Consider the following 23314-nt stretch of genomic DNA (forward strand, 5'->3'; position numbering starts at 1 on the left):
CCCCAGGCGCTCCCTGAAGGATACCTGTGCTCCCTGCAGGTTGTGCCCTCACATGGATTATTGCCTGCTCCAGCTCATCCCCCTCTCTCCGTGGAGTCAGACCCCAGTACCAAATTCCATGCCCATGAAGAGGGGAAAGCCCAGAGCATAGGGAGCAACTCAGGACATCAGATGAGCACGCAAGAGGAGAGGCATCCACGACCATCCCCACACACTGCTAAGGATGGGTCTTTCCCCCATCTGATCACAGATGAAGGTCAAAAAGTCACCTGTGATGCCAGGAGAGTGTGGGGACCCTCCAGCCTGTCCTGGGCTGGTGCTCTCCTGATGAATCTGCACAGGGATCATCACCTCAAAGGGACAGGCAAGATACCATGTCCCTTCACTGGATCCAGATTCAACATTCCACTCACAGCCTCAGTAATGGCCATGGATAGAGTCACATCAGCAGCTCTTGGGCTTTTCAAGCCGGAGGAAGTGGAGCTTTCAACAGAAACAGCCGAGAAAAAAAAAAAAAAAAAAAAAAAAAAAAAAAAAAAAAAAGCAGTCTCAAGTTAAAACCTTTTACAGGCTCCAGCAGGCACCGGTGCTGGCAGAAGCAGAGGGTGTTACCCTGCATCAATCCCAGCATAAAACCTCTGCTGTCAACACCAGCTAAAGAGTCCACAAAAGCTGCCCCACGCACAGCCCTGCCAGCACTTCAGCCAGGCTGGAGGACAGAGGCTGCTTCCATGGCTTTATCTGGCTGGAAAGCTCTCCTTAAGATAGGAGGCTGCTTGCTCTGCTGGAAGGAGCTGCAGGTGCCTGGAGCTGGTTCAGCCCCAGACTGAAGCCCCAGTCATTTGGCTGGACTGAGACAAAGCTCCCCATCTCCCACAGCCTTGGTAGAGAAGGGTCTATCTGTTATCTAATCTAAGACAAGCAAAGCTTGTGTCAGCAGAGCTGCATCTCCTTGAGTACACTCCTCAAACTAGAGCACAGGGTAGTCATACAAACCCCCTTTTCAGGGGGAAACAGTATGGGCAGTCCCTGCACCACTTCTCACATCTCTTCCACCTGCTGTGCTGCTCTCTGCAGGAGTGGGTGCTGGGGTTGGCAGGATTCTTCCCAAACAGAAAGGGCACAGCTAGGATGCAAGACCAAGGAGAGGAGGCAAAAAAAAACACAGGGGGAAGTGCCAGCATTCATGTGTCCAGGTAGGCCTACAGCAAGGACAGGGAGAAAGCAGCATCTGGATCCTGCTAAGTGATGAATATGGGATGGTGCAACATCCTTCAGCCCTCACCTGTACACAGAGGTGCCTACAGACATAGCTGGACCTGTCGAGACACCTCAGCTGAGCCACCTCCCTGACAAGCTCTTGCTTTTCACTAGCCCTTGAACAAATCCATGTCTGGAGGGGCCACCCATGCAGCCCAGTGGGCAGCACACATACTTGCTGCAGCACCAGGCACCAGCAGTTCCCCGTGCCTCACATCATCTCACCTTGCACAGCCTCTCTGCCTCCTCTTAAAGGCAGCCCAGGGGTGGTAAGGGTGGAGCAGAAAAGGGCTGCCCAGGTGGAGCTGACTTAGGAAGGGATGTGGGTGAGAAAGTTTTGCAGAGAGGGATTGAACCCGAGGCTTTAATCCGACCTTGCAAGTGAGCTGTGATGCCAGGGCAGAGCTCTTCCCTGGATGGCTGGGCAGCCGTGCAGGGTGCAGCATTTCACACCTTACCCCTGTCCTTGCAATAATCCCCATTTCCCCTGGTCTGGCTCATAGCTCCATGCACTTCCCAGGATTCCTGCAGTGCCAGATTGAGAGGCATACAGCAAAGCAAAGCAAACCCAGCTCTGCGTGTCCCTGCAGCCAGCTAACCCAGCCTCCCCCCACAGCCACTTGCTGTAACTGATACAGGGAACCTGGTGCTTTTATTAAACTCTTTGCTTCCTGTTTTAAGCTTAATAATAAATTGCATGTCACATTACGGCTGTGTTTATTAAAACCCATTGGCGTGGGCTCTGCTCTGCAACAGCATTTGAATTATTGAAAGCAACCCCCCATGGAGACCTATTTGCTGCAAACGCAGGAGGATTTATTTCCATTTTGTTTATCAGGCAGTGTAAGTGCCGGGTGGAGGCAGGGAAGCCGTCTTGCTGTTTTATTTTCTCTCTGAGGTGCCATGCAGAATACAGGGGGGAAAATGCCACCCCCAACAGGGGTGGGGACAGGTTGGGGACAGAAGCCCTGGGGGTAGCTGGTCATTCTGCTGTGAAGGTCTCTCTGGCTCTGGTTGAGTTCTCCGTGCATAGTTGCTTTGTGCCTCAGTTTACCTGTTTGGAGATCGAGGTTGCAGTGCTGCTTCCATCCAGGCATGACCAGTGATCAGCTCAGGGTCCATGAGCCTCTGCCAGAAGCCACTGATCTCCCAGGGGAGATGCCCATGGCGTGGGGGGACTGTCAGGGTGGCCATGAGAGGTGTTTACACTTTTGCAGCCCTAGCTTAGCGCAGACACCCAAGGATTGCAGCTGAACATCTCCAGGCTCTGCCTCAACCCAGCTCTGCCTGCAGCAGCCATCCAAAGCCACGGACAAAAGGATGCTCTGGCTCTGGGATCATCCCGAGGGACAGTTCATACTCATGTCCTTTGCATCACCCCTCCCAGCAAGGCAGAGGTTCTGCAGAGGCAGGGAAAGGGCACGGAGCAGGAGCAGGGGCAGGGAAAGGGGCAGGGAAAGGGCACGGAGCAGGCACGGATGGATCTGAGGGTCGGGGTGCTCCAGGGGTGCCCAAGGCCCCGCGTGCCTCACAGGCTGCCCGGGGCAGTGGCAGGCCCGGCCCGGCAGGGCGGTGGCTTTGCCGGGCGGTGGCACCGTCCGGGAGGTGGCACTGTCCGGGCGGTGGCACTGTCCGGGCGGTGGCACCGTCCGGGCGGTGGCTTTGCCGGGCGGTGGCACTGTCCGGGAGGTGGCACCGTCCGGGAGGTGGCACTGTCCGGGAGGTGGCACTGTCCGGGCGGTGGCACTGTCCGGGAGGTGGCACTGTCCGGGAGGTGGCACTGTCCGGGCGGTGGCACTGTCCGGGAGGTGGCACTGTCCGGGAGGTGGCACTGTCCGGGAGGTGGCACTGTTCAACGGCGAATCGCGGCCCGGCCCGGCCTGGGCTCGGGGGAGGCGCGGAGGTGCCACAAGCACGGCCAGCAGGATGAGGGGGTGATTCTGTCCCTCTGCTCTGCTTTTGTGGGACCCTAGCTGAGTGCCGTGTCCAGCTCTGGGGCTCCCAGCATTAGAAGGATGTGGATCTGTTGGAGCGAGTCCTGTGAAGATGCTCAGAGGGCTGGAGACAGGCTGAGAGAGCTGGGCCTGAAGAAGAGCAGGCTGACAAAGAGAAGTCTCCAGGAACACCTTAAAGCACATTGCAGAAACTAAAGGGTCTATAGGAGAGCTGGAGAAGGACTCTTAACAAGGGCAGGTAGTGATAGAAAAAGGGTGAATGGCTTTAAACGGAAAGAGAGTAAGTTCAGGTCAGATATTAGAAGGAAATTCTTTTTTGTGAGGGTGATGAGGAACCAGCATAGGTTGCCCGGAGAAATTGTGGACACCCCAGCCCCAGAAGTGTTCAAGACCAGGCAGGGTGGGGCCCTGAGCAACGTGGCCTAGTGGAAGGCGTCCCTGCCCATGGCAGGGGTGTTGAAACTAAGTGACCTCTAAAGTCCCTTCCAATCCCAACTACTCTATGATTCCAGGTGCCTCCTGCCCAGGCCCAGACAGGGGCAGGTCCCAGCACCCCCAAGGCCAGGGAAGGACAGGGACAGCATGTTTTTGTTACAGGAATGTATTTACTTGCCAAACCTGGTGGGTTTTCCTTGCAGACCACAAAACCCTGTGGTTGGCAGCTGGACAGAGGGTGCATCCCCAGGGTCTTCCAGGTCCTGGCAGGACGAGCTGCCCTTTCTTTGTACCCAGGCTCGCAGTGACCTCTGGTGCCCTGGGAAGTACCCGCACCCTGCTCGTACCAGGTGGCCAGGAGGTGTGGGTGCTGTGCCTGGGCCACTGGCCATGTCAACACTTCCCAGTCCAGCTCTCCCCGTCCCTGACATCAGTCTGACCTCTGGGCTCACCTGATCAGGTGCTCTGAGTGCAGTCAGCTGGGCTGGCAGGAGATGCTCAGCCCTCTCTGCCCCCAGAAAGCAACTGTGCCAAAGATCAGCCAGCAAAGGAATTTGGTGCTGAATGCATTGTACACCCTCTGAACCCACAGGGACACCAGGTTTGGTCAGGTCCCCAGGATCCTCTGGGTGCCTGGAGCTGAGAACAGGATCTGCAGAGCCTGGGGTGCCCCCTCCTTGGGGCAGGGGCTGCAGGAAACATCTGAGCAGCCAGCAGCAGAGGTGACCAAATGTTTTGAGAGCCAACAAATAACCTCAATTAAGCTCTGTGGCAGTGACCGATTCCAGCCGTGCAGCAATATTGGCTTCTTTAATTTTTAAGTGACTGGAAATGGCAAGACTGGGAGCTGGGATGAGGAGACTCCAGCCCTCTCTGTGCCCCTGGAGCCACTCTGCTGCCCTTCACCTTGGGGGGAGCAGATCTCAACTGCTGGCTGAGCTCCAGCCTGCCAGTCAGACAGTGGGATCTGAGGAGTCTGGGGCACACAGCCCTGGTTTGGCTAATTTTGGCCAAGAGCTCTTGCTCAAATTCCCCCCTCTCTCAGTCACCACATCCCCACTGCTCTTCCTGCCAGGCAGGAACCACCAGCATTCCCTGCCAGCTCCCTACAGGGTATGAAGGCCCTGGGTGTGAAGCAGAGGGGGGCAAGGGCTGAGACCCAAATGCCCAGGCAGGGCATTGTCCTGCAGAGCACACGGGGAGCCAGGGATGGAGCGTGTGACGCATCCCACACTCTCCAGCCAGACCAAAGCTGCACCCACACCGGCACGACCTGGGTCTGTGCCAACACAGGCAGGGCAAGGCTGGCCCTGAGGAGGGTTGGCATGGCAGCCCTGGCTGGGGGCCAGCCCCGGGCACCGGCAGGGAGCCCAGCAAGCAGCTCTTGAGTGCTGAAGCTCCAGGACGCTCTCGGATTTCCCCGTGGCAGCCTCAGCCTGAGTGTGGCCCAGTTCCACCAGCTCATTTGTGTGCAAAACAGGAAGGGGATCAGGATGGATAAAAAAAGGCCCAGCTTCTCTGAAGGAATGTTTTACGCCCAAAAAAAGCAAAATAAAAGCCAATGGCACACTTCTGTCCCTGGTCCCTCCTGAACACCCTCCGACTCTGACGGAGCAGCCCAGGAGGATTCTGTTATGCTCTTAGATGGAAGGAGAAGCTGAGGCATCAATGGCTTTTGCATTTCTCTGGCTGAGAAAGGTTTTCTGCCAAAAAGGGTAGGCACCCCAGCAGGCAGGGCAGCAGTGCCCCGTCAAGCTGTGGTGCAGGGGGTCAGAACTGGCCCAGCCTCACCGTCTGCAGGAATTTTGCTCTGCTGCCAGTTCCAGACAAATCCCTTTTATTCGCTTGTTCAGGTTTCAGTGCCATAATTGTGTCATCTGAGCCAGCTCTCAAGAGAAAAAGGAAGAAAAGAAAAGAAAAAACATGTGAAGGAGAGTAGCACGGGACCCGAGCCACCAGCCTTATTGCATCCTGCCTGCTCCTGCCTGGGGTCTGGCCAATTCCTTTCTCACGGGGTCTGGCTCCCTGCTGCAGCTCTGGACCTCCCTGGAGCTGGGACTGAGTAACTGGGAGGGGTTTGGTCCATATGGAGCTTTTGAGCACCAGAAGTCCTGTAAATGCTGCTGCTTTGGGGGATAAGGCATGCCTTGGATGTGAGCTCAGCCCCAGAATGCCCAGAGGAAGGGTCCTGACAGCCCTCTCTGGGCAGTGAGCAGCACAGCGCAGTTCTGAGCTTCCTTCCTCTGCTCCCCCAAATGAGAGCTTGCTCTAAATTACCAGCTGTGGGAGGTTGGTGGGATTTTTTTTAATATAATGTTTCCAGTGGAAACTGGAGCATCCCTTTACTTCACCAACTAGGCACAAAGCTGCTCCACACTTGACAGAGCTGTGGTCACCTGGGTAGAGACCCCAGTGTCACAGAAGTTAGGACCCCAAGATGAAAATGGGCAGCACTGGGATGGGATCCAAATGCTTGGGAGTACAGTGATTGGAGTTGATGCATCACCACTGCACAGGAGATTGTCTGCTGGGCACCCCCATCCCCAGGTGGGGTGGGAAGGGCAGGACCCACACCAGGACCAGCTGTGAGCACTGGGATGGGCAGGAGGGCTCCTCAGCTCAAGCACCCCACAATGGACAAGGTAGCATCCACAGTGTTTGCACCCTTCCTCACCCCCATAATCATCCTTGTGGATGCAGGATGGTCAGCCAGCCTTGGCTTTGACCTACATGTATATTTTAAATAACATCAGCTGAAATGACAAAGGAAAGCATGAAGTTAAAGGCATGGAAGGGAAAAATGAAGTCAGTCAAAAAAAAGGCCAAAGTGTTTCTGACCACAAGGGTGGTTCAGCTGGAGAAAAGACAGCTCTGAAAGTGCCTGGTTTCCTCAAATCACTACTTTTCTGGTTAAAAACAAAACAGAAGAGAAGGGTGTTTTGGCAGCAGGTTCCTTGGGTTCTGGGGAGAACCTGGGATGTCTCTGTGCTTGGGGGATACGAGCTCACAGGGACACACTGGTTATCACGGTCAGATCCCAGCTCTCTGCTCCAGCTTCCCCAAAAATTATTCATACAGCACACAATGCCCCTGCCCTGGCCTCACTCTCGCAAAGGAGGCTGTCTCCATCCCCAGCACCAAGTCCTCATCACACACAGCACAGCTGTCCCCGCAGTGTCCTATTGTGTCTCCACTCAGTGCCAGAGGACAGATCCACCCTGCTCCAGGCAGAGCTGTCCCTGATCCCAGCCCTTGCCAACCAGCCAGTATCCCTCCCCCAGCACCTCAAAAGGTTGTGTCACCCTGTCCCCCACCCCAAAAAACAGGCTGTTGTGCCAGGATTGTTCAGAAAAGGAGTTCTGGGCCGGAGGATGCCTGCTCCAGAGATGTCCAATGTCCCCAAGCCCCAGGAAATGGTGCTGTGAGCAAGGTGATCTCTGCAGCCCAACATGCCATCTCTGGGCTAGTAGTAGTCCTCCTCACTCTCCCTGTAGTCCTCAGGTGTCGTGCGGGGCTTCAGCAGGGAGAAGTCTGTCAGGTTGAGTTGGTCTGAAATGGCAGCATGGGGACAGTGTGACATGGCCACCCTGCTGTGCCTGTCCCCTTTCCCACTAGGGCCAAAGCCAAACCATGCACAGCAGCTTTCTGGGACATCCCCTGCTCCAGCAGCTCCTGCCATACTGGTGCACTGTGCCCAAACATCTCTTCCCATGTCCCCATGAGAGCACGGGGACAAGGACGTGGTGCTCACCCGGCGTGAAGACGGTCAGGCTGGCCAGTGCCACCACCTCCCCGACCCTGTTCCTGGCGAAGCAGCGGTACGTGCCCTCATCCGTCACCCGCACACCCTGGATCTGGAGCCAGCCTGTCACTTCGTATTTCTGGGGGCCGCCTCTGAACTGCAGGAAGGGAGGATTTCTGTCAGCACTTGTGGCAGAAGCAAGAGGGAGTCCGTGCCACAGAGCCCCGGGTCCCCTTTCAGCAGGCAGTGAGGTCCCAGGATTGCTCTGGCAGCAACCATCTATTTTCTGTTTATCCCCAGGAATAAATAAACTTTTCCTGACCCAGCTGGGCTGCAGCTGTGTTTGCAGGCTGCTATTATGGTGTGGTGGCCAGGGGTGGAGGACAGTAGAGTTTCCTCCAACCAGGCAGGGTAGTCCTGCTTGGGGTGAAGATCCTCAGTCAGACCCTGTGACAAGCTGTGGGGAGGCTTGAAGCACAGAAAGATGGAAGGAGGCTATGGTGCAGGTTCCACCTGCTCCTCTGGCTCCCTCCATCCATTCCACCACATTTTCCACCCCATTGGTGGCTGGCTGAGGTGCATGGCCCCTTTGCCTCTGCCCACACCCTCTAATAGCGGGGTACACCCAGCTGGGTGCTATATTTGGGGCTGGCCGCAGGCAGGATGCTGACCCCTGGGCCTGCCAGCTCTGGAAAGGAAGCCCTGCTGATGGGAAAAAATGGAAGGAACTGCCTGGGCGTGCTGGTAGGAGCAGAGGACAACCCAGGCTGTAAGGCACTCAGAGGTCCTTTCCAGCCCTGCCTGCAGGACTGCAAGTGAAGCCAGCACGCACAGCACACTGAAGGCAGGCAAGTAGGAACTCTCCACTGCAGGACTCTGTGAATAAGTTCAAAAATTACTAGAGGAAATCACAGAAGAAAGCTATGCTGATGGCTCCTACCACTGAGACACCAGCCCTGGCTCAGTCAGTCCTCATGGTTTACAGCCTCATCCCCAGGCAGCCAGGCTTGGCCATTCCCAGAGTATGGCCACTCTCAGCTCTGGCTGTCCATGAGCTCTGAGAAGCACTGGGTCACCTGGCATTGTCTTCAATGCCTTGGGCACACTGCTCACCTGGACAGAGATGTGGGGGTCATCTCCAGGCAGCAGCATCTCTGTGCCATCCTTCCTCCACTCAATGGATGCCATGGGGTAGGCGAAGACCTCGCAGCCAAAGATGACGTCCTGCCCGGTGATGTTCCATGTGTCATAGGGAGGAGAGGTGATCTGAGGCTCTGGGGAGGGGGGTAGAGGAGAGCAGGGTGGGCTCAGAAGAGGTCCCACCCTTGGCAAGTCCCATGGGCTCTCTTGGGCTGGTCTCTGGAGCAGCAGCATTTGGTTCACACAGGGATGCTGGGACCCTTCCCATGTCTGTCTCCTCTCCCTCCTATGGCAGACCCTCACCTTTCCCAAGGACATGGTCCCTCCTCACAGCTGGGACTGGGAGCTCCCTCCCCAACCCCCCCCCAGTCCATGGAGGGTTGCCATCCCTGCTGGCCTCAGTTTCCCCGCCTGTGCAATGATGCTCAAGCAACACTCGCAGCAGGAAGAGTGCAATGACAGCCATGTTACAAAACAAAGGTCTCCTGAGCAATTGGAGCACGCTCCTCCTGTGGGAGAAAGGCCAAAGGGCGTTCATTCAGCCTGAGGCTGGTGAGGATGGATGAGGTAGTTGATCTTCCAGCCAAGTGAGGCCTCTGCTCTGACACAGGGCTCATGCAAGCAATGAAGGGAGTCAGCAGGTCCCCATCTCCACGATGGAGCCAACAGCTCCAGGTTCCACATCCCTTCCCTGGAGGGACAGAGTGAGGACCATCCTTCTCACACACACCTGCTCCATGATCTGGCCCATAGTGTGAGCCAGAGCTCAAGGGAAGCTTTCCACCTCCAAATATACCTGGGAAAACAGTCAAGAACATGATGATCTACAGAAAATAAGGTCAACCTTGACACCCCTCAGGCTGCAGTGACATCACTGGGTGACCTGTGCTGGACTGGGCAGGATGGGGCACGGCCTTCCTGCTAGGCTGTCCCCTCTCAGCCCCCACCTGAGTTTTAAAGGGGAAATGGAAATCACACAGCCAAGCCAAACCAACCCTAATTTCTATTTGCAGGAGGCAGGCACATTTCTCAGGAGCAACAGGCCAGTGTGAACCCAGCCCTGCCGCCAAGAATTCGCTAACAATTCCCTGGAACTTCCCCATCTGCTCCAGCAGGATTTGTTGCTTCCCATAAACTCCACTCCCTCTTGGCAAAGCTGCTCCCAGATTTCTCCAAGCACTGGATCTGCAAGGGGCTCCCCCAGAGCAGCAGGCTGGGGGCACTAGTGGGAACCTGGCACTGCAGGGAGCAGCCCCCAGCGCAGTCCTGTCTCTGGTTTTGCTGCCAGGTGAAACAGTTAAGCCAGACCCCCTTGCTTGCCTCTTCCCACAGCTCCAGGGCCACTCACCTGACTCGCAGGGACCTTCATGGGCCACAGTGAGGTTGGCATGGGGGTGAGCATGGGCAGCCTCCAGGAACCTGCAGATCTGGGCGTAGGTTTTGCCGTCGGAGCCGCAGAGGGCCAGGTGGGAGAGGCAGGCACACTGGGGCTCGGGCACCTCTCCGTGACGCAAGTCCCCGGCATCCAACCGGCACTCCAGGTGCTCCCCACACTTGCCGTAGAAGTGGTTGGTGTTGTCCAGGTCACAGATCTGTCCCTCCAGGTTGGCACATTCCCAGCAACAGTCACAGGCATCCCGCACTGTGCCTGCCAGGCACCCGCGTGGCACCGGGCACTCCTCGGGCTGGCACTCAGCGCAGCCCTCCCCTTCCTCCAGCAGCCGTTGCCAGCCCCGCTGGAGGTAGTCAGAGGTGCTGGGAAAAGCCTGGCCCAGCTGGAGCAAAGCCCAGTGCAAGGAGAGCAAGGAAAGCACGAGGCAAGAGATGCTGAGGGGCTTGGCTTCAGACATTCTCACGGCAGCACCTGTATCCAATCCCACTGTCACTTGGATGGGGATTTCTGGCACTGCTCTGGTCTCCCTGTCTAGATCTGAGGAGCCATCCTGGCCTGTTAGGAGGGAGAAAGTGTGTTACTGGTGCGGGAAGTGTCTCCCACTCCTTTGTCTCCTGGCTGGCTTGCTCTGAGCAGCAGCACTGCATGATGTGCAGGAGGGGGTTGGTCCCAGCCCCTCTCACCCCCACCCCTGCAGTCACGGCCTTTGCACCCTGGAGCTCCCCAGCCAGCTCCTGCCCTGAGACGGTGAATGTCTTCTGGAGAGATGGTGCTGATGACCCCAGCCCATCAGGCTTCATCCTTGTTCCCTTGGCAGCCCTGCATGCAAAGTCCAGCCTCCTCTGACCCCAGCACAGCCTGGGAAGCCACAGGGCTGGCAGGGCACTGGACAGGGTGTTCTACTACATTATGGTTCATCTCGTTCATACCCTGCTCCTGGTGTCCTGTCAGAAAGTTGTTCTCAAGCCCCTTTTCTTTCCCTGTTTGCAAGAGTCACAAACCCTTTTTTCCTCCCTCACCATCCATACAAGCACAACAGGGTGGCTGATCCTGCAGACAAGGTGCTCTTTCTTTTCTGGAGGCAGCCAAGCCAGGAGGATGCTCCCAGTCATGCCTGGCTTTTGTTCTCCTTCCCTCCCTGTGCTGCAACCCCTCTTTTTACCACCTGCGTGAGCAGGGGGAAAATGCCTACTCCCCAGAAGGTTTTGTGATCGCCTCAGTTATCACACAGGCAACTGAAGCTGAGCATGGAGGAGCCCAGTGCACAGCTGAGCTCCTGGGCTGGCACTGGACTGACAGCAAACCCAGTGTGGTCAGTGTGTACCAGCACAGCAGGGACCCTGCCCTCAAACCCCAAGCCTGCATTACCTACTCTGGTCTTCCCATCTCTCCCTGGGGGGGAAACGTGGCATCTCAGAGCCTGTCCCCAGAGAGGGTGACAATGAACCAAATCCCTTTGCGAACATCCCTCCCTGCCCCCTGTTATACCCTGGCTGCCTTCACTGAGATGGGTGAAGTTATGATCCTCCACCCCAGGGCAACTCAGCATAAGCGAGCGGGGCTGGGGAGGGGACCCAGGCAGACAGGCTGTCCCCTCTCCTCCCGCTGGGAACAGCACTGAAGGGCAAGCTGCAGCCCCCCCAGCTACACCCCGCACTCTCGGGGCTAACACTGCCCAGAGCTGGGGTGGGAATGGCCCGGATATTGGGTTGCACAGATGCATCCCCCGGATAAAAACCCTCGAAGATTTGACCCCTTTACCAGAGACCACCAGGCGCCCCAGGGGTGGAAAGGGGCAGAGGGTCCCAGTGCCGGAGCCCTCCCGCCGCCCACCCTAGCCCAGTCTGCACGGAGTAAGGCTCCATCCCCCATGGATGTGGGGGCCAGAGAAAGGGTACGGGGGAATTACAAAGTTGGTCTCTGGCTCCGCATGTCTGGGTGCAGGCGCTGGGGGTGCTGGAAGAGTGCTGGGAAGGGGCACGACGTCCCTTGGGGTCCCCCAGGAGCCGCCCCGCCATAAGCCGCCACTTACCGGAGGCGCCGGTGCCGGGGCCGCGGTGCGCAGCGGCGGGGCTGCTGGCCCCCGGGGCTGCTGGCCCCCGGCCGCTCCAGCACCGCCGTGATGTCAGCGAAACGTGAATCCCCCCGCCCCTCTCCGGGCCCGCGGCCCGTCCCTGGACCGGGACACGGACTGGCTGGCACCCCTTCCCTGCCGGGGTCCCGCCACGCACCCCACCCCGGCCCCGGGGCTCTGCCGCTCCCTGGCACCGGCACCTCCCCGCTGGAATCACCCCAGCCGTGTGCGGGACCCGGGCTGATGCTCCGCCCCAACCATGGGGCAGGAAGGGACTGGGGTCCCCTCCTTTGCAGTCCAAGTTGGCAGCAGTCCTTGGGGACAAGTGAATGGCAGGGGTGGGCATGGCTAAGGAAGCGGTCAAAGCATCTCTCAGCGTGTAATTTGGTTAGGAAACAGACTGAAAAGTTGAGAAGTTTCTGTAAGCAAATGGGGGGGATAACTCTCGGGAATGTCTGCACTCGCCTCGCACCAGGAGCCACGTGTGAAGGGTGCACTGGGGTGTAAACCACGGCACTCCCCTGGCTGGAGTGGAGCTATTGGGAGCGATGGTGGGGCTGCTCCATGCCACAGCAGTGCAAAACCCATGTGCACGGGGCTGGGGCTCCAGACCTTCCCAGCAAGCTGCCGCACTGCTCCCTGCCTCAGTTTCCCTCTGGAACTGGCACTGAGGAGCGGGGAGCCAGCATGCCTTTGCAGCACAAACACACACCGTGCATTTGCAGCTTGCTCCGGATGCCATGCCGGGGTGGGGGGATCACACAGCCCACTCCTCTCCAGGCAAGGAATTTGTGGGATTTAGTTCCTCCATGAAGCTCAAGCAAATCAGGACCTCTCTAAGGATCTGGTTTCCTTCACCATGCTGCAAAAATCTGCTTTTGCTTTCCAACACCCTCCTGCAAATTTGTTCTGGGTTCCAGGGCTTTTGCTTGGTCACATTGTGAGTCCAGCCATGTCTAACGAACGGAAAATGCAGCAGGCTTCAGCCCCCTTAAATCTGCCTCTGCCGGCCAAACTCCCCTCCCCAGCCCCCTGCTGCAGAGTGGGGTTTTCTGCCAGCTCTGCCTTCAGCCTCACGTCCCACTCCCCCTCTGTGGCCCCCAGCCCCTTGGCTCAGGGCTGCCTCCCCCCTCGGCTCCCCTTATCCAGCCTATTGAGTTCGGTCCCCACATGCCACAAGTTTTCAGGTCCAGCATCCACAAGTTGCTGAGCAGCTGGGGCTGCAGCTGTCTTGGGACCAGGGAAAAAGTCAGGAAGGGCTGAGGTTTTCCTACATGCTGGGTCAGAGCCTGAGCAGAGACTGCAGTGCTGAGCCTCCTGGGCTATCCCTGCCATACCACCCTTCCTGCTTTGGGATGAAGGACTGCCTGCATGTTCAGGCATTCCTGCACACCCTCACTTCCCCTGCTCCACACCGGGGGCAAAGCAGTGAAGCAAGCCTGGCCCCTATGCCACCTCCTGCTCACAAAGCTCCTGGCCAGCACAAAAACAGAGCCAGCACTTAAATCCCAGGCACTGCTGAAAACGGACCATCAGCGTTTCAGGTTATTTATGTCTCTTGCCCTCTGCAAAGGGGAACAGGCTCCATTGCTGCTGTCCTTTCCCACACATGGTTCCTTCTCCCATGTGCCACGGCCCAAACACTTGCTGTGTCTTATCTTCATGGAATTATCACCGCCTCTGGGTGGCTGAGTTCACCTGAGCATCACGGCAGCATCAGCCACTAACTGGGGAGAACCCCTGGCCAAAGGTGAAATCCAAACACAGGTCTGAGCAGGAACAACTCCAGTTGTGGAGGAATACAACCCAGCCTCAGAAAGCCAAGGGCACCTTAGCTCAGCTCAACAAGATGGAGCTCAAATGTGGCAGTTAATTAAACCTTCTGCTTAATGAGACTATTGAATGTGTTAATAGACAGTAGCAGCTATGAATGAGGGGTGGAAGATCTAACCTGTGCTTAACAAGGACTTCTGCTCAATCACACCTGAAGTCAATCAACACAGCCATGGCTGCAAATGGGGTTTGTGGCTTGTTTCTTGACAGCTTTGTGGGGAAAAGGGTGATCACAGCCCTGCATGGCCTGGCACTTGGGTATATTGCATTCCTGGCTCCCTACCAGTGCTGGCTAGTTATCTGTCATTTTTCCTCACTTTTCGTGAGCCCAGTGAAGCTCCTGGAACTGGGCTTTGAAGGCTGAGCCTAAAGCACCAAAGTCTCCTCCTCCCTTCCTGGTGGGTTGCTCCCTATCACTGTTTTCTCATCCTGTGATGGTCCTATAGAAGCCAGGAGTCCATGGGTGCTCCTGGCAGGCCCACATCCTTGGCATCCCTCCAGAGCTCTGCCATCAGAATGAAACACATCACATCCAGCCAGGGGTGCCACACTGCTCCTGGCCCCACTGACCCCTCGCAGCTTTGGGCTGAACCCCCAGACACCCCATAGCAATCTGGGGTTTATGGCAGACAGAGCCAAGGGAAAAATCTACTCTGGAAAAAACAGTCCTAGGCCAAGTGACTCAACGTACGTCATGTCAAGCAGAGCTGGCCAGCAGCATTGGGGCTGGGCTGGTGGGGTTGAGAATGTGGGTTATGTCACAGCAGAAGCACGTGTCACCAGAGATCCTGGGACAGAATGCTGCCGGCACACTGCCTGGGGCGTGAGGGGGTCTCCTTCTGGTTATAAACCAAGTTTCTCTCATTTCACATCAAATACACTCTCTGCTTCCTGCTATCTGACAGCCTGAACCAGCCCGGTTCTGGCCAGCCCACCCCGAGGCTCAGTGGCTCTCCAGGGGCCCCAGCCGCATTCCAGGGCTCCACTGCGGGCACAAGGCACGGGCAGCAGGCAGGTCACCCCGCCTGCGTGCCAGGACGGACCCGCTCTAGGAAGCAGCCAGGCTCAGGTTTCTCCAGGCTTTTCCAGACCAAATTCCTCTGAAGAACCAACCCGTCAGCAAATTCTTGGGGAAGCGGTTGCAGCTGTGTGCAGGGTCACCCGGCCCCGAGGCGCGATGGCCCAATGGCAAGGGACGCCCCGGAGCCCAGGCTGCCCCGGTCCCCGGCAAGAGTCGCTGCCCAGCTCCATCCCAGCAGGAATCCTGCTGTGTGCTGAGGTTTTCCCAGCCCCATCCAAGCGCAAGCCTAATAACGCGGGGGCAGGAACCGAAAAGACGGCGGGGGGCTCATTCCCGGGATGTCCCCGCACTGGCACGCCCGTGCCAACTTTGACACTGCGGTGCCGGGTGAGAGCGGGTTCCGTGGCCCCGCGACCCGCCCGGCTCCGGGCCCGCCCCGAGCCCGCAGCCAACGGGGGCCCCTCGTGTCCCCGCCCGCCGCAGGCTGCCCCGGCCCGGGGTCTCTGCTGCCACCTCCAGGGCACTGCTGGCCTCGTCCCTGGCCCCTTGCGGTGACACTGCCCCTGTACCCGGGGGCTGCGGAACCTGCAGTAATGCACGGACACCTCAGCGCCGCCACCCGTATCTTTAAAAGCCGCACTCTGAGCCGAGCCTGGGAGCCCTCACCACAGTGCAATGTCCTGAGGGGCTTGGGCGCATCCTCCTGTGACGGCGGGATCCTCTGTTCAGCCTGCCCTGGTGCTCAGAGCTGCATGGCCCCCCAGACGGGGTGGGTGCTCCAGAGGGTGCCGCCAGTCCCGTATCACCGTGCCCGCTGTCGCCTTTGCCGCCCTCCCTTTCCCCAGCCTCCAGGAGCGCCAGCAGGGCTGGGACGCAGCCAGGGAAGGTGACCCGCTGCCAGCGCCCCGGCACCCGCTGCCACTGGGGACGGGCACTGGGGAGGGGGAACCTGCCCGCTCCCCCCTGCAAGAGGCTGCCCATTTCCAGGCGTCATTAAAGAGCAATTAGCTGGAAATTAAGCTGAGAACAAGTATTGATTAGCTCATTAAGGCTGGGGGAGCCGGCTGAGGCGGTAGGAATTGCTGCTGCTCGCCCTCATTATGGGCAAGGTTAAAGCATGTGGTCGGGCAGCTCATTAAAAATGCCAGGGACCAATCGATGTCCCCAGCTCAGCGCCGCCCAACACCCCCAGCACCCCTGGGGACATCCAGCTGCTCTTTGTGGGACTGGCCCTTGACCTCTGTGATGAGCCACCTCGGGAAGGGACTGAGCATCCTGGCTCCCCTGCAGGGGCAGCAGTGTCCCTTTTGGGCTTGTTGACCCCCCAAAACTCACTGGCCAAGTAAGTTTTCTCTTCCACAATCAGGGGAATCCACAGGACAGGTTCCCCCTAGCGCAGTGAAGTGGCTGAATCTGCACCACTGCTGGCTCCAGGAGAGAACAGACACTGAGCACCCCAGACCTGCAATGCTCCAGTACTGAGTTTTTCATGTCTCTGCATAGCAGTGCCAGCTTGTGCAGGTGTGGGACAGACCAAAGGGGACCTCAGGGGTGGAATGAAAGCAGGTGACTGATGAAAGACACTCAGTGGCTCTGTGTGGCTGAGTACTGCCACACCACACTGCCCTGTATCCCAGCCTCATGGCTCTTAGGGGGCTCTTAGGGTTAGCCCAGACTGAGCCTGGCCAGACCCATGCAGCTGCACCCAGGCACCCAAAGCATTTGTGTCTCTGGTCTCATGTCCCTCCCATTTCCATCCCTGCCTCTCGTGGCCACCAGCAGCTCAGGGCCAGCTCCCAGCCAGCACACACAAGGAGGGTGTCCCTGCAAAGCCGGGTGGTGTGTGTGGGAGGAAGCAGGTGTCATCATTATTTTTGTTTTCTTTACACTGCTCTGGAAATATATTGTATTCTCAGATAATCCCGTTCAATTATACCACAATAAAACACATAATAAAAACGTAATTCATTTTTCCTGAGCGCTCCATCTCCCTGTGTCTTGGCAAGCTATTAAAAATTTGTCTTCATTTTTCTGGCAAGAGCCTTGTACCTTTTCATCTTTAATTTATGAGAGCAGAATAGCTACTGACAAGCCCTTATTGCACGGCAAGGGGCTGCATTATTTATAAGCTGCCAATGGCTGGCTCAGGGGAGATATTTGCAATATTCCAGGGCCAGGAGAAGGAGGGGGACAGATCCCTGATGTGCCTGTCCCAATCCACTCACTTCCCCACCCTGGGCAGGTGCTGGGTGCAGGTGTTCTCCTGGCTGCCCCTTGAGGGGAGCGGCTCGAGCCTGGCCTCTGCCAGCCCCTGCCAGCTGTGGAAGCTGTGGCACAGGGTGGCTTTGGGCTGCCTGGCTCTTATCTTGTCACTGCTGTATCTGCCCATCTTGGCCTTTGCAGTGGTCTCATTCCTCCTTGGTTGCCTCCATCCCTCCTCTCCCTGGCTGGACATCCATTGCTCCTTCTGACTGCCCTGTCAGACAAAGCTGAGGGGGAGGCAGCTGCTGCCCGCAGGCTTGCCAGGGTCCTGCCACAGCAGTGATGCTCTCCAACGTGCTCTCTGATAGCTGTACACAGAAAGTGGGATAAAAATAGTCCTGCAGGGAAGGCACAGGAGCAGGGCCAGGATTGTCCTGTGAGCAGGCTGCAAGAGGGGGCGTGAGTGTGGGCAGAGCCAGGGTGACGCTCTGGCCTCTCCAAACCAGCAGCATCCAGGGCAGCAGCTTAGCAAAGCTCTCTGCGCAGCAGCGAGGCCCAAAGCCGACTGTACTAAAAAAAACCCTCCTGACAGCTGGATAAGCTGAAACACATGCCAAGCCAGCTAGAACTGCTGCGAAGGCAGCGGGCTAGAAAGCAGAACCCAGCCCCAGGGTGTGCAGAGGCACCCCAAAAGCCAGCCTGCCCCTCTCTCCTGCTCCCATTCTCACCCCAACAGCAGTCCCTTTCCACCATATACAAATTAGCGAGCAACACACCTCTGCTGTTGGTTTTGTATAAACAATCTGCCTTTATTGTTTGGTATATATAGGTACATTATATGTATATCAAAAACATCTAGAGGAAACCACAGTTCACTTAAAGCTATTTGAGAAGGTCCACCTGAAAGCAAGCACTCCAGGAGGGGGCAGAGTAACCCCCCAGGGGAAGCCCAGCCCTGAACGCAGATGGCATTAAAATGAGAATAAAAACCAAGACTCTACTGGGATTAAAATGTGCCATTTGCACTGGGGATGGAAGCAGCAGAAAGCCAGATTAAATCCCCAGAGCAGCCCGGAGGAGAGCAGAAGGTGAGCTGGGAGCACACGGCTGGGCTGGGAGAGCCCCCCACTCAGAGTTCCAGCCACTACGTGCAATTGATCACTCACCCCCAGCTATTTTGGGTATGGGGAGTTTTCCTCTCCCAAAGCTGCTCTGCCATCCCCAGGCACCAGCTGCTGAACCACTGGGCACTGTAGGGTGCCTGCAGAGGTACTCTACCTTCAATTGCTGATTCTCTACTGCCTCCTAAAGCTGGGGAGCACCATTTTCTTCCTCATCTCACTTTTATTTTTCCCTCCAGCTCACAAGGTCCCTGGTGTTGCTGCCCGCACTTCCCTGTGCACTGCACAGAGCTGCAGGCACACGCAGAGAGGAGGGGTGCATCACGGTGCCAGCAGGAGGTCCCCAGAGCAGGGCTGAGCCGGGCATGGGGACAGGGTTTGGTGTGGTGCTGCATGGCTGCAGGCACCCCGGGAAGCTGGGCTGAGCACCTGGACCTACGGACACACAACGGCCAAGGGAAAGCGGCGGCAGCCCAAGGGGATCCGAAGGGCGAAGCTCAGCAATGCGCTGGCCCGGCAGCTCCGTGGGGCACATCTCAGCCCTCCAGGAGCTGCTCAGAGCCCTTTGTTGAAGTAGACAGTCTCCAGCCACGGATCTTTCTTCCGGATCTGATCTTGGACTTCAGGCTCCAGGCTGCTCACAGGCATTGAGCTGTAGAGGAAACGTGGAAACAGGGGATGGAGGGGCATAGCCACCAGTGGCCTCAGGCTGGAAACGACCTGCTGCACCCCATGGGGATGCTGTCCCATGGCCCAGCACAGACCCTTGGGTCTGCACTGCTGCCTGTGCACAGAAATGTGTGTGCACTGGTTTAAGCCCCTGACTACTCAAAGAGGCAAAAGAATCTCTTGGGAGTCAGAGAGCACCCCCATCCCACACAGGAGCCACACGTGCAGGCAAAGTGCTTGTCTGTACCTTTTCTGTGGGAAGAGTGCGCAGCACAGCGGGGTGGCAAACACCAAACTGCAAAGGAGAGACATGGAAAGGTGAAGCTGGGCTGCATAAATCACCCACACCCACCCATGGCCTGATCCCAGAGCAGCAATGAGGCAGCCCAGAGCTGTGCTGGGTATTCAGCCAGGAAAGGGCCACAGAGATGCCCTCTCCAAGCTCCAGGCTCTGCATTTGGCTCCTGAGGTGGGGCAAAGTCTGTCCCCCAATGATGTGGGGGAACAGCAATGCTGAGTAGGAGCCCATGGCAGGCTTGAGACACCAAGATGAAGCAAAACAACTCCTGGCCCCAGAACCTCATATCCCATCCCTTCTGCCTGGGGTGCAACTAGCCTGGCCAAGCTCTGGCATCCCCCAGGAAACTTTGGGGCAGTTCTCCCCCGCCCTGCCAAGCAGGATTCCCAGAAGCACTGTCCCATACACTATCCAGAGCAGCGATGCCCATCAGTGGAGGAGGACTTACCAGAGTCCCACCAGGCTGACCTGCAGGGGAGCATTCAGGTACGGGTACCGCTGCCAGGGACAGGGAGAGGAAGTGTGTCAGTGCAGTGGACCGGCAGGAAGGTGTCTATTCCCCAACAGGGTGCCAGCCCTGAGGGTTGCCAACAACATGTGGTGGGTATCCCTACGTCCACCTGCCCATCCCAGGTTCACTGGTACCTTCAGGAAAGCTCTCTTCTCCAGCATGTTCATGATCACCGGCGGAATGGCTGAGGAAGGGAGGAAGGAGATGAGCTCCCAGTGCTCACAGCCCCCTGCCAGCAGTGGGACCCCATCCCATGCTGCCAGGGATCAGCTGCAATCTCCCAACACAGGCGGAGGAAGGGCCACTCACCCATGGCTGGTGCTGCCATGCCAATGCGGGACACCACCACCTGGAAAATGGCCTTCTGGGCTGCTGCTGTGGATTCGCCCAGGCGGTTCCCATTCTCATCCGTGACAGGGATCCCCAGCTTGAGCTCTCTGCAGGGACACACAGAGTCAGGGGGCCACAGGGCACAATGGTGAGGGGATCAGGACACAGGACAGGGACATGTCTCCAAGGGAGGCTGGCATCCTCCTGTACCCCATCCACTGGTTACACAATAAATCAGAGGGGTCTCAGCTGGACCCACATCCACATTTGGCAGCAGTCCCCAACAGGGTTGTACAGAGACCAAGAAACCCCTGGGTTGCAACCAGGTGCTTGTACCCTCAAGCCAACCCCCCACGCTAAGGATCAGCAAGGAAGTCCCTGCATTCCCCACTTGAGGCAAGCCTGTCCCACCGCAGGGGCTCACCTCTGCCTCATCAGCGGGATGTTGATGCAGTTGGCAGCTGCCACGGCCGCAAAAGGCACGTACCGGCTGATGATGGCTGGCAGGTGCTGGGGGGAAAAGGAGGAGAACGTCATGTAGAGGGTCTGGGGGCAGAGCTGGCTGTCCCTGGGTCTACCTCTGTCTTCCTGTAAGACCTTGGGTTGTCCCAGCCCCACTGGGGGAAAAGTGTTCCCTCCTCCCTTGCAACTCTCAGCTGGCAAAAGCGGCACAGACCAAAGGGTCTGGGGGGATCCAGGTCCCCTGCCAGGTCTGGATAGATGCTGAGGGGTGAAAGAAGCCTGGAAATACATCCAGAGCAAGGCTGGAGGGACAGGCCATCTCCACAGCCATCACTGGGGAGAGCAGTTGCCTTGTGCGGACAACCTCAGCAAATCCCTTTTCTTCATTTTCTCCCCCACTCCAGGTGAATCCCCTGCTCAGCTAAGGGCAATCCCATGGGGAGGGTCCACATCCCCCAGTTGTGATGGTGAAGGATCAGCTTACCTTGGTGAGGGATTTGAGTCCCAGTGCTGTGACAACTGCCCCCGTGGTTGCACTCACATAGGCTGTCCCCAGCTGGCTGAAAGAGCAGGAAGTGACACCAGTAAGCCAGGCTCTCCCCATCCCAGGGAAGGAACAGCATGCCCTTCAAGAGCATCAGGACATCTGGGTTCCTCTCTCAGCTCTACCACTAACCCTGACATCCCCAATGGCATCCATCTCTGCCTTCATCAGGTCCCCATTGTCCCATCTCACCGTACCCTGCTATGCAAGGCACCCCCTGGTGTTTTGGGGTGCCTTGAGGACCTGGTCAGAGAGATGCTCACCTGGGGGTGATGGGTGCATCTCCGCTGCGGTTGGTGTAGTTGACAATGGCATTGAAGGACTGGTTGACCCACTGCCAGAACAGCACGGCTGGTGTGGTCCTGCCAGAGAGAGGAGACACTGGGGGATGTCACCCATGCTCCTACAGCATGGGTACGAGAGGGGTACGGGACACGTGTCCCCTCCTCACCCCAGAGCCAGGAGGATCCTCCAGGCATCCTCTTGGTCCTGAGGTGAGGAGAGGACAGGTACCTGTAGAAGGTCAACATGCAACCAGTGATGGTCATGTTCATGGGGACCTGAGCGGACATGCGCCCCACAAGGATCATCTTCTCGCCCGTGTCAGGGTGGAAAGCCGAGTCATAGATGTACTTCGCCCGCCAAAGCTGGTCCTCTGTCAGCCCAGGGTGTATGGTGCCTGCCCTGCCAGGGAAGGGCACCTGTTCAAAGACCCTCTGCCAGCACACATGGCTGGTCCCCCACACCGGTCGGGCCAGCTGGGAGATGCCTTAGGGACCAGCCGGGCAGCTTTGGGGCCTTTGGCCAGGGGGGCCAGCATCACTTCTATTCCCATTCCTGGGAATGGCTCCTGCCTGGGAGCAGTGCTGAGGGTACATCCACCCTCCCAGTGGGTACCTGTAGTCCTCCACCACCCGTCGGGCTTCCTCCAGGGTAGCCCCCGAGAGCAGCAGGTTTCGGGGGTCGGTCACCATGAAGAAGTGCTTGGCCCGGCCCTGAAAGGTGCTCTGGTCCCATCGGGGCTCCCGGATGTTGATGGTGGCAGGCAAGGAAGGTGGCATCTTCTGGCAGGGCAGGGGATGAAAGGGTTATATGGGACGTGGTGCCTGTGTGTCCCCCCCACATCCCTGCTGCAGCAGCTCTGGTGCTCCCCCAGCCTGAGCGGACAAGGGGTGAACAGGAAGCCCCTCTGCAAAGGAGCTCAGCAGCGACTCCTGAGCCCTCCCAGCACAAGGCAGCTCGTGGGTGGTGCGACCTGCAATGGGACTGCGCCTTGTGCCAAAGAGAAACCCGCGACCTTGCCCACACCAGCCACCAGAAGTCAGGGACCCCCCACCCCAGCAGAGCACGCCGGTCACAGAGGAGGGGACAGGGACCCACGACTTCGGGGCCACAGCTGCTGCCAGCACCGGGAGAGCGGAGCGAGGAAGGGCACTGGAAGGAGGAATGTCCCTCCCGGCAAGGCACCGACACACCCGGCGCGGCTCTATTTCCACACCCGCCCTGCCCCGAGGGAAGCGGGGCTCTGCTCCCTTCCTTCCCGCGCCGAGCATCCCTCCCGCCACGCGTGACCCCCCCGCACAGGGACCCGGGGCACCCCCGGCACTCACGGCTCCCGCGACAGCGACAGCGACAGCGCCCGCCGTGCCCCCGCCGCCGCCGCCCCACTCCCGCCCCTGCGCGCGCTGACGTGCGGCCTCGTCACGGGTGGGCGGCCCCGCGCCGGGCGGGCGGGGGGCCGGCGGCGGGGGGAGCGGTACGTGCCGAGCCACACGCGGTGCCCGTGGCCCTCCCGCGCTTGTGTGGGCGTGCCCGTGGGTGTGCACGCGCCTGCCCGTGACCGCGCGCGTGTGCTCGCACGTCGGCTCGGCTTCGTTTCGCTCGGGTGCTCGTGTGCGCGTGTGTTTGCACGTGGGTGTTCACGTGCGCGTTTCCGCGCGTCCCCGTGTCAGCCGCGCGCGTGTTCCCGGGGGATCTCGATGCCCGCGCCGCGCGCTCACGCGTGTCCGTAGCGCCGCGTCGGCGTCCACGCGTGTCGCGGTTGTTGCGCCGGAGCGCGCGGGGACCGCGCCTCCGCGGGAGCGGGCGCCGGCTCGTGCGTAGGGCGGCGCGTGCCGGGACACGCGTGTGTGAGCGGGGCCGCGTCCACGCGTGTGCGGCGCGCCGTGGGTGTCTGTGAGCGCGCGCAAGGGCACGGACACGCATGCCGTGGACGTGTGGGTGCATGGGGTGCGTGTGCATGTGGGTGCGTGTCCCCACGCCGGCCGTGCCCCCCCAGCCCCTCACCCCGGCGCTGTCGGGGCGGCCCCCCCGCGCCGGCCCCC

The 23314-nt window shown here is 58.5% G+C and overlaps 2 protein-coding genes across 3 annotated transcripts; both read right to left on the reverse strand.

Moving 5' to 3' along the window:
• Positions 1–5470: 5470 nt before the first annotated feature.
• KAZALD1 (Kazal type serine peptidase inhibitor domain 1) lies at positions 5471–15658 on the reverse strand. Its single transcript, XM_041415615.1, has 5 exons — positions 15520–15658; positions 9881–10480; positions 8506–8666; positions 7402–7549; positions 5471–7199 (listed from the first exon to the last, which is right to left on the reverse strand). The coding sequence occupies exons 2-5, from the start codon at positions 10380–10382 to the stop codon at positions 7114–7116; spliced, it is 897 nt and encodes a 298-aa protein (XP_041271549.1). The 5' UTR covers positions 10383–10480; positions 15520–15658; the 3' UTR covers positions 5471–7113.
• A 2181-nt stretch (positions 15659–17839) lies between these two features.
• On the reverse strand, positions 17840–22650 carry SFXN3 (sideroflexin 3). 2 transcript variants are annotated; one of them, XM_041415469.1, is made up of 11 exons: positions 22601–22650; positions 21888–22054; positions 21504–21674; positions 21254–21352; positions 20931–21006; positions 20409–20494; positions 19964–20091; positions 19789–19838; positions 19592–19641; positions 19093–19140; positions 17840–18828 (listed from the first exon to the last, which is right to left on the reverse strand). In XM_041415469.1, exons 2-11 carry the CDS (start codon positions 22049–22051, stop codon positions 18732–18734), a joined length of 969 nt encoding a protein of 322 aa, XP_041271403.1. In that variant the 5' UTR covers positions 22052–22054; positions 22601–22650; the 3' UTR covers positions 17840–18731. The 2 variants fall into 2 exon arrangements, with proteins under 2 accessions (XP_041271403.1, XP_041271404.1); XM_041415470.1 differs by having other exon boundaries at positions 21888–22051; positions 22601–22642.
• Positions 22651–23314: the final 664 nt, after the last annotated feature.

The sequence above is a fragment of the Onychostruthus taczanowskii genome, unplaced genomic scaffold (assembly GCF_017590055.1).
Source record: "Onychostruthus taczanowskii isolate IOZ18803 unplaced genomic scaffold, ASM1759005v1 scaffold5, whole genome shotgun sequence".
NCBI classification, from domain to species: domain Eukaryota; kingdom Metazoa; phylum Chordata; class Aves; order Passeriformes; family Passeridae; genus Onychostruthus; species Onychostruthus taczanowskii.